Below are 10,355 nucleotides of genomic sequence, written 5' to 3'. Positions count from 1 at the left end.
TCCCTGAGATGTCCTCCCTCAGAAGTCCTCCCTTAAATGTCGTTTCCACAGATGTCCCCCTCAGACATCCCCTCCCCCTAGACATCTGCCCTCAGACTTCCTCCTTCAGAGGAATCCTCTCATGTCCCAGCAGCAGCCAGTGCCCCTCAGTGTAGGGCTCTCCACTACGACCTCTCTGACATGCTTTCAGGTTCTGGTACTTCAACCATTTCTTGGTTCCCCTGTGGCACAATCCCACAAAGGAAATGGGTTTTAGAATTCATGGGCTCTTTTCTGGCCTTATACATGGAGTTCTAGATACTACTGTGCTTGAGAAAGTGGACATAATCAGACACTTCTCAGGTTGTGTGTCATTCCTTTTATGTGGCCCCTTTTGGTGCTTGTTCCACAATCCAAGGAGGCCATCCCAGACACATCGTGGTCCCCTCCATCTGCTGGTGACCGAATGCCCTAGTGGCAGGTGCATGACGGTCATCTGTGGCCTGTGATGCCGTGGCTTCCCCAGCTGATCAGAAAGGAGAACTGGGGGTTTTGACTTTCTTTTCACTTGCATGTATCATATTTTCTGAAATACCTGTGTACTTCTTTAATAATGGGAGAGTGCTCTTTCCCTTTGTTTAAAAATGTTGTGTGGCCTGAGACGTTTTATTTCCCACGTATTTATTAATTTGCCTTCTCTGTTGCAGGATGGCAAAACAGAAGAGAAAAGTTACCGAAATGACAGAGAAAAAGAACAAAAAGTTGAAGAAGGCGTCAGCGAAAGAGATCCTGCCGGCACCTGAAGCCATGCCGGGCCCCAAGCAAGCGCACCCCGAGGTAGGTGCGCGTGGGGTCGTGTCAGCCTCCGCTCGTCTCCCAGCGGGGAGGGGAGGCAGCTGGGGCTTGCATTGCTCTGGGAGGAGCAGAGGGTGGAACGTTACATGTGGACATACTCAGTGCCTTCTAGAGGCCACTGTAAGACAAATAAGAGGGTCAGCACATTTTAGCTTTGAACACCATGACCGCCTTTCTTCAGCCACCGAATCTCCAGAGCGCTGTTCGGGGTGCCATGCCGCAAAGGGCATTTGACGGACGAGCTCGGCCCAGCGGCGGTGGCTGGGTGGCGCGGGCTGGAGCCGGCCGTTCGCGCAGTGCTCCCAGGACGGGCCGCTGTGGCGTGCGCAAGGAGAGGAGCCTTGGCCTGGGGCACGTGGACCATGGCCTGGGAATCTATACTTAAGGATTCAGATCTTAATGTAAGAATGTTCATATCTAGCATGACGTACGTCTGCCACAAAAATATTTATGTGCGTTTAAATTTGTTTTCTTTTACCACCACGTTCCGAGTATTAACGTTTTTCTTCTTTACTGAGCTGTCTTTACAATTCCTCGCATGCAGTTGATCAAAATGGCGTAAGGTATCATAAATCCTGGCAAATTATTGCACAGACAGTAAAATTTGGTCAGGTATACATCACGTGGTGATATGGCAGGCTTTCCCTGTTCATGCGTCTGTGGGACAGCATTGCTGTTGCTCGAGTGGGACAAGGTCGAGTGTGGGTTTTGTTCCTGTTTCCCACGCTTGCCTGTAAGCCCTGAACAGCCTCATTCCCGTAAGCGAATGAGGATGGAAGTTTGGTCGTAACGGCGTTCTTAATTCCTCAAACTCGGAGATGGTTATGTGATTTGGGGCACATTTTATCAAAATTTATTTTTAAAGATCTGCCATTAGATGACAACTCGACTAGGTCCTTCTTCAGTTCTTTTAAAGAAAGAATTGGAAACCACCTGACTTGGTCGAGGATGTGTCGCTGGCTGGTTGAGGTTGGCTTTTGCAACAGCCGTATTTTAAGCTCTTTGTTTTGTGCCCCTGAGGCGTTTATGCCCTCAGCAGTGTTTCCTAGTAAGACTTAGGGTGCCAGGTGGCTTTTTTTTAAAGATTTATTTTTATTTATTTTAGAGAGAGTGTGCGTGCACAGGAGCAGGGGAAGGGGCAGAGGGAGAGGGAAAGAGAGAATCCAAGCAGACTCCAAGAAGACCTCACGACCCTGAGATCATGACCCGAGCCGAAGTCGAGAGTCTGACACTCAACCCAGGTGCCCCGACAGGTGGTGTTTTCTCTCACAAAATGGGGAAAGGACCATGGGGCAGGGGGAGGTAGAGAGGAGGGCCCACCTGACAACCAGCCGACTCCCTGGCTGCGGGCCATTCTAGTCTTTTCTCAGAGCAGTTTCAGAATGAGCACTAGCGGCATTAGGGCCCTGGAAGCGCGCTCCTGAGACCAGCTGTGCTGCGCGGATGCCCCAGCGAGTCTCCGTGTCCTTCAGGGTATGTGCGCCCAGTTTGATGGCTGTTGCTCCAGATCACTTGAGTACTGCCTCCACTTCGGCGTCTCTGTGCTTTTGAGAGACGGTGTGAGCTAATTCATCTCCCCGCGGCCACAGCAGGAGCCGTGGCGTGGACGCGCTGAGTGCAGGGTGTGTGCGGAGAGGGATGCTCAGCCGTGGCTGGGAGGCCGTCTCTCAGCTGCTGCCGTGGGGGGGTGTGTGGGGGTGGGCGGGGAGCCTGACTGGTCCTGGGTACTCTTTTCCTGCGTGCTCTTGGCAGAGAACCTACCAGGTCTGCCGGCTCATCTGATCACAAGGCCACTCTTCTCCTGTGTGTGGAAGTCCCGTGGTTTACACGGCGTCGGTGTCAGGAAGTCTGGCTGGTGTCATGGTGCCTGCGTCTTGCTCTGAATGCAGGCTCTTAGCAAACCTGTGACCTCCCCACCAGGCCAGTTCTTGTTATTCTCTGTGCTCCACCACTTGAGCCCCGACTGTATTCCCAGATCCCAGATGGAAGCTGGCGTACAGAGTTCCTCAAGCTCCCATTCGGTGGTTCAGTCCACCCCTGGTTCCTACAGAGCCTCAGTTACACATGATTTTCTTGGGCTGTTTCTAGGATACTTTCTTGCTTTTTCTAGACTCCTCCAGTTTCTTTAAAATAAACCCCATACTGGGGCACCTGGGTGGCTCAGTCATTTGAGCGTCTGATTCTTGATTTTGGCTCAGGTCATGATCTCAGGGTCCTGGGATCAAACCCCCCCTTGTGTCAGGCTCTGCGCTCAGTGCATGGGCGGCTTGCGATTGTTCTTCTCCCTCCCCCACTGCCCCCCTGCCCCCACCTTGTGCACGTACACGCTTGCTCTCTCTCACAAATAAATAAATAAATCTTTAAAAAATAAAATAAACCCCATAGTATCACCTTGGTGATTTTAAGTTTTGTCATAAAACTTAAACTTTCCTTTCTTAGTGGTCTCCGCTTGCTGGCTGCTGGTCACCGGCAGGGCCCACAGGACAGTGTGGGTTTATGGTGGACATCAGCATGGGTCAGAATTTCTGCCTGAGATCCAAAATGATATTCTTTTTGTTACGTTCAGGTCATTTTTTAAAAGTCTGTGATTGTTTTTTGTTAATAAAGTACATGTGGATTAAAATAAATTTGGACAACAGAAGAGGAGCTTCTGGTTTCTCTTGTGGTGACTAGATTTTTGTGGGCTTTGTAACATAGCGGAGGAGGTGCTTGGTAGAGGTACGGTACTTTTGCTTTGTTTGCTGTCCCTGGGGTGTTGAGGCTTGGTGGCAGGCTGGCCCAGCCGAGGAGCAGGAAGTGGGCTTTGAAACCCACCTGTGGCTTGCGAAGGAGAGTGAGTGCGAAACCGGAACCGGCCAGCAGGGGTCGCAGCCCCTCTGCCTACAGGCCTCCGGTGCTGCTTTGCCCCAAGGAGCTGCAGCCCAGCGGGTTTCCAGGCCCAAGGAGGATTTTTAGGTGGGTCTCTGAATGAGGTGCTGTGCTTGTGGGCTTGTGTCCTGAAGATGCCTTCTTACGTTGCTGGGGCCAGTCTCCCAGGGAAGTGGAGACTTTTCTGGGAGGACACACCTTGGGCTGTGCTAATAAAATTATTTCTTCACTCTCTGGTTCTCATGGGAAATTATGGAAAAGTGAAGTCAGGCAGTTTTTAAAGAAAGAACATTGAACGCTGCACCTAATTTTAAGGAGGGCGGGTGGACCGGGCCTGGAGAGCACATCCTATTACCCTGGGAGCTCGTGGAAAAGTACTGTGTTGTCCCCTCACCGCCCTGGCTCCAGGATCAACCCCCGGAACCCACATGAAGAACAGAGAAGCCTCTGTCCCCACTTGGACCACTGGTTGTCCTCCCGGGACTGTCCGTCTGCATAGGCCTGTGGGACCCTGTGTGGCCACTTCCCACAGCACAAGCTCCCTGAGCCTGTGCCAGGAGGGCTGAAGTTTCCCCAGTGCTTGCCCTCTCTGGCCCCTGGGGGCAGCCTCCTCAGAGCCAGACTTCCCACTGGAAGGGGGGGCCTCGGCACACCCAGCGGGCTCATCTCTGACTTTCATGCAGTCTGGAACGTGGAAAGCTGTCTGTGCAGCCCCGGACGCTGAACCTCATGTTCCTCTGCACTCCTTCGTTGCGTGGCTCACTAGCCCATTAACCTGCCAAGACCCTTGCAGGTCTGAATCTTGGAGAGGGTGTTTGTGATGTCCCGGGACGGGGCAGAGCCCTCCTGGTGCCTTCCTCAGCACCTTGGTAGCTGGTTCTGGCTGGCTGGCCACAGGCCTTACTAAGGACCTGTCATCTGTGCTACGCCCTCTCTTGCCATCTTGCTGGATGGGCGACCTGGGAGGTCAGGGATGGTGTCCACAGTCCTGTGCTCTTCCAGGCATGATGCCCTGGACCAGAGAGTCTCCACCCATTTCATGGCTTCTTGAAACCCTCCTGTGAGCCTGGGCTCGGGGGCTGGACAGACAGACCTTCAAGTTGCTGGACCCCTTCCACTGAGAGGGTTGCGAAGATTAAATCTTAGATAGTGGGTGTATTCAGAGGGGCTGTGGCCCCATTACCAGTTGGTAGAGGAAAGGGCAGGAGGTCGTGGTGTGGCTCCTGCGGGTCTCCCCACCCCCGCTGAGGAGCTATTCCGTGATTTGGTTTCTGTCGCAGATACTGAGCCACACGACAGAGAGATGGCATCATGTGGCTGCCCCCTCGGGGCCAGTTAGGCCACTGCATTTCTTGGCGAGCATGTGGGGGGGTGGGTACTGCAGTGCACACGGCCTTGGCTCTCTGGAGACAGGAGGGGTGGCTGGCAGTGAGCAGGGGCCTCCTCCCTTCCTTTCATGGGTGAGAACCCCTGGGTTTGCAGAGTACCGGAGTTATCATGGGACAGCCCTGGGATGCCACAGGCCCAGGTGCGGCTTTTGTCCTGGCTTCACACATGAGTCAGCCAGAGAGGTTGGTACTTGCTCGGTCACCTGGCCAGCTGGGATAGAGAAAAGACTCACAGTCCGGTTTCCTGCGTCTGGCTGCCTTTTGGAGCACACGAGGAAGACTGGGACCGGGACCTGCAGTGTTGCCCGGCCTGGCCCTTTAGTGACTGGGTGGGGAGTTGCCAGTCGGTGGGCAGCTCAGCCGTGTGCGTTGGCAGCAATGCCTAGCACCGTATAAGGAATATACCCGACTCCTTTTTGGCATCTGCTCTCACACTGTAAATGTTGGTGATGTGCTTGGGAGAAAGACCTCGGATTTGTTGAGCAGACCGTCCCACATTGGGAATGACAGTGCATTCCTGAAGTCTGGAGGGCATGGTGACAATAATAGCCATTTCTCTTTTTTCAGAATATGATGTGCTGTGCATAAGCCGTTTGGCTCCCAAGTTCCCAGTGCAGCCTTGCGTGCCCCATGTGTTTTCATGGGCTCTACGGAAATGTGGCCGGTGACAGCGGGGCTGGACGTGGCCCAGGCTCTGCACTGCCACACTCTGAGTGGTCACAGGGTGCTGCTTATCTGGAAGGGAAGCACAGCTACTCCTTACGGACCATCTTTTTTTCCTTCCTTTGTAATCTCAAAAACGGGATAGGAATTGCATGGGCATCAAGCCAACAAGCACTTTATAAAACCATCAAATGAGGTTGTGAACTTTATGGCCTTGAGAATTTGCTCGGAGCCAAAATACTTCATTCTAATGGTATTTTGCCTCAAGAAATAGTACTGGTCTGGCAGTAGATTTTTTGTTGTTAAACTAGTGGGGGTGAGGGGCTGCTAATCTTTATAGGCAGCTCCCTGGGAGCCTAAATTGTTTTTCTAGCAGAAATTCCCCTCTGCCATTGTTTTCTTTTCTACTTGGTGACTACTGAATGCTAAGTTGTCAACCAACTGGGGTTATAAACTGACCGACTTCAGGGCTAAGGGCCTTCAGAGAAAAGGGACACCCAGAGAAGTTCCATGATTTCCCTGAGGCCCACAGTAAGTTGGTGGGAGGCCGAGATCCCCTCGTCCTGTCTCGGTGAGTTAGCTCTGCTGCCTACTGAGTTCTTTCCTTTTTGAGGCTGAGTAATACTCCACTGTATTTACCACACATCTGTTTCTCCTTTGCCAGTTTGCACTCATTCGGGGTATTTCCAGTTTGGGGCTCTAGTGAGCGTGCTGTGAATATTTGTGTGCGAGGCTTTCTGTTTTCATTTCTCTTGGGTAAATTCTCAGGACTCAGGTGGACCATAGGGTAAGTGTGCGTTGACTTTTTTCAGAAGCTGCTAAGCTGTCTCGAAAGTGGCCGTGCCACTGTGCACTCCCACCGGCGGTGCATGAGGGTTCCAGATGCTCCGTGTGTTTGCCCACACTTGGTATCGTCAGTGTTTTTCATTTTGGCCCCTTTTGGGAATGTAGTTGTGTGTTACTGTGGATGTGGTTTTTAAAGACAGCTTTATTTAAAGAGGTATAATTGACGTGGAGTAAACTTTTCATATTTAAATCATACTGTCTTGTGGATTTCGCTGGCATTTCCCTGATCGCTGGTGGCACGAGCATGTTGTATGCCTTCTGGCTGCCGGAAGTTAAGTTATCTTTGGTGAAGTGTGTGCTTGGCTCCCTTCTCCAGTTTTGTTGGGTTGTTTTCTTATAGTTGAGGTTTTTTTTAAAGATTTTATTTGTCAGAGAGAGAGAGAGCACCCAAGCAGGGAGAGCAGCCCACAGAGGGAGAAGCAGGCTCCCCGCTGAGCAAGGAGCCCGATGCGGGACTCGATCCAGGACCCTGGGATCATGACTTGAGCCAAAGGCAGGCACTTCCCTGACAGAGCCGCCCAGGCACCCCTTGTAGTTGAGTTTTGAGGTTGGTTACATTATTTTGGATGCAGGTCTTTTATCTGAATTCTGTTTTGGAGTGTATTTCCCCTAGTCTGCAGCTGCCCTTCTCATTTTCTCAGCAGTGGCTTTTGAAGAGCAGAGGCTCTGAATTTTGATCAGTTCTCATTTTATCTGGTTTTCTTCACACTTTGCACCTTCGGTTAACATGTCCTTTGGTTCACTGTCCTGGAGGTGCTTCCGAGGCCGCCTGTGTGGATCTTCTGTGTTGGTTGTAATGCCTACTTAGCATTTCCCAGAGTGTGTCACGTCCTCATGGCCTCTCCGCTAACGGTCATTTACCTTGTTTCTGCGTTTACCTGTGGAAACGCCTGCCGAGCGCCGTTGTGTCCACTGCGTTTGTGTGTGTGTGACTGCTTCTCTTGGGTTCACACCTGGAAATGCATTGGCCGGCGGGAGGGTCTGGAGGTGCACACATGGTGCACAGTGTCCACGGGCCCCCCTGCTTCTGTGTCTGGCGATCTGGTGGCTGCAGAGTCGGACCTGTTTGTTTGTTTGTTTATGTAGAGAGTTGGGGCAGAGGGAGAGAGAGAGAGTCCTCAAGTAGATTCCCTGCTGAGCGCAGAGTCCAACATGCTCCAGCCGTGTAGGGCCTGTTGTAATTTGTATTTTCCTAATCACGAGGGACTGAGGTGGTTTCTAGTCATTCATTAAGGGTTTGTCTTTCTCCGTGAATTTCCTTGTCACATTGTTTGCCTTTTTTTAAAGAAACATTTCTTTGTGCGTCTATTTCATGTGCTTTCTCCCAATTTGATTCTGATGCTGATGCTGTCCGTGTGTGCAGGCAGATGTCAGATCTGTCTGCTGTGTTCCCCCTTAAGATAAAGGCTGCCTTCTCTCTTCCACAATTATGAACATATTGTCTTACGTGATTTTTTCTAACTTTTGTTGCATAATAGCCCATTAACTTGTCACACCGTTATTTATTTAACTTGCTTCTTGCCACACTGTATAACTCTTCAGTTTTTACAAGTATGTTTTAATATGGAATAGAGTAGGTACTTCCTTATTGTTTTGGGGACAGTGTTCTTGGCCTTTGTCACATATTTTCTTTGTATGAGTTTTTTGGAATCAGCTTTCAGGTTTCATGAAAAGTCTTTTGTGGTTTATTGGGGTAGTTTTTATGTCCTTCATGTAAGTTTCATGCTTTTCTCTGAGGAGATCTCCGTATCTGTCCAGAAGTGAGTGATCTGGACAGGGTTCCTAGAGCAAGCACAGGGCAGACTCCATTGGTCTGTTTTTTTGTGTCGCATAATGTCAAAATACAACTCGGTGATGGAGGCTGGTCCGCGAGGAGGCCCCCCCCCGGCCCCTGGGCCCCTTGGTCGCCGCTCTGGCCTTCCTGCTGTCCCTGCTTGGCCACACGGTGTGCCCCTCCTCTCTTTCCGCCCCACATTCCTTTCTGAAATTGAGCTTTCTTTTTTCTTTCTTTTTTTTTGAAATTGAGCTTTCTGGCCTGACCAACCTTTTAATTTTCTTCCACTCCTTATTTTCCCACATTCTCCGTGTTGGTCCCTCACCTAAGTTTTCTATAACTGATCAAACCTAGCGGCAACTCACTGGGATCAAATTAGGGTATTTAACTTGCTCAAGTGTGTATTAAAAATTGTTTTTGTGTTGCTACAGATATGGGTTTTATTTAATGTTTAATTAACATGTTTTCACATGTAAGAGGTTATCGGACTGCTCATGATTGTATGTATTTTTCAACCAATTCTAATAATAAATCTGTTTTATAAAGGAAGGTGAATCAGGCAAGGTGATTTATTGTTTTGTTTTGTTATGAGGGTTGGGGTAGAGTTTAGAGGGCTTTGGGACATCCTCCCGTTTGTAGTAACCTGCCCTGGCTTTTCTCACATATAACTTGTAGCAAAGCACATAGTGTGTAAAATTGTACGTGTTTTAAATAGAGCCATGGTTAATTCACCGTATTGCTTAATATCTGGGTTTACAGTCACATCAGTCACCAATGTGGTGGAAAAATCACACAAAACATGAGAAAACCCAATGATGGATGGGTTCTGACCTCGGGGGTAGGTAGTATCTCTCACTGACTTCCTCCCATTTGCATTAAGTAGCAAACAGTGGTTGGATTGCCCCAAGAAGGGGACCCTGATGCAGACCTGACCTTGGGTTGGGTGTTTCCAGAAGAATGAAAGGGCCTGTGTCTGCAGCCATATTTCATCTCGGTACGTGCTTGCAAAGCATTTGGTAAAATTTAACATCCATACATGATTAAAAACAATCTCTCAATCCCCCCCCGAAATAAGCCTCTCCCCCTAAAAAGACAATAAGGGTTTATTACAAAATCAGACACCTGTTTTTATTTTTTAATTAATTAGATATTGTTTAAAGATTTTATTTATCTGTCAGAGAGATACAGAGAGAGAGCACAAGCAGGGGGAGCAGCAGGCAGAGGGAGAAGCAGGCCCCCCACTGAGCAGGGAGCCTGATGCGGGTCTCGATCCCAGGACCCTGGGGTCATGACCTGAGCTGAAGGCGGACGCCTCACCGACTGAGCCCCCCAGGTGTCCCTAGACACATCTTTTTAGTTCTTACTTCAGCAGAAAGGTGCTCACAGAATTGTCAAAAGGCTGAGGAGATTTGGGGTCGCTCTGCTGCTGGGCTCTCTACCTTGGGGGGCCTGGCCTTCGAGTCCCTCTCCTCATCCTGGGAGGCCACCAGAGCCGAAGTTCGGGCTTCTGGGCACCTGCAGATCACCTCAGGACAGAAGGGCCCCCATGCCCCTCCACGTCTCTGGGTTCTAAATATTCCCTACTCTTGTCAGTTCTTTGATGCTTTATGAAAATGGTTGGGTTTTGTACTTCGGCCAGCGTTTTTGGTCACCAAGCCTCTCCCCCACCTCAGAGGGTTGATCTAAATCAGATCAGGTCTTGGCAGATTTCTTCCATCACGGGCCAGCTAGGAGATGTCTGAAGCTTTGTGGGCCGTGTGGTCTGTGTCACTGCCCAGGCTGCGCGTGTGGAGCAGAGGCGGGCACAGACAGTATGTAAGCAAATGGCCACGGCCACGGCCAAATAAAGTTTATTTACCAAAATATATTTGGCGGGCACGGGGCGCTTGGCCCGGAGTTTGCATTCCCCTGGGCTAAACAGTCTAGCCCACCCGTGCTGGCCCCGGGCCCACACAGCTGCGCCCAACCCAAGTGTGTTCCGT

At 50.5% G+C, this 10,355-nt stretch overlaps 1 protein-coding gene across 2 annotated transcripts in view; it reads left to right on the top strand.

The window, feature by feature from the left end:
• Nucleotides 1–687: 687 nt before the first annotated feature.
• CUNH7orf50 (chromosome unknown C7orf50 homolog) overlaps nucleotides 688–10,355 on the top strand; it is a 119,284-nt gene continuing 109,616 nt past the window's right edge. Inside the window, exon 1 of one of the 2 annotated variants that reach the window (XM_008698453.2) lies at nucleotides 688–816. In XM_008698453.2, coding sequence (XP_008696675.2) covers nucleotides 688–816 — 129 coding nt within the window. The remainder of the gene's footprint in view (nucleotides 817–10,355) is intronic. The other variant, XM_040634655.1, reaches the window with a different exon arrangement.

The sequence above is a fragment of the Ursus maritimus genome, unplaced genomic scaffold (genome assembly GCF_017311325.1).
Source record: "Ursus maritimus isolate PB19 unplaced genomic scaffold, ASM1731132v1 scaffold_2, whole genome shotgun sequence".
In the NCBI taxonomy this organism is placed as follows: Eukaryota; Metazoa; Chordata; class Mammalia; order Carnivora; family Ursidae; genus Ursus; species Ursus maritimus.
This window is presented reverse-complemented; position numbering and strand designations above follow the sequence as displayed.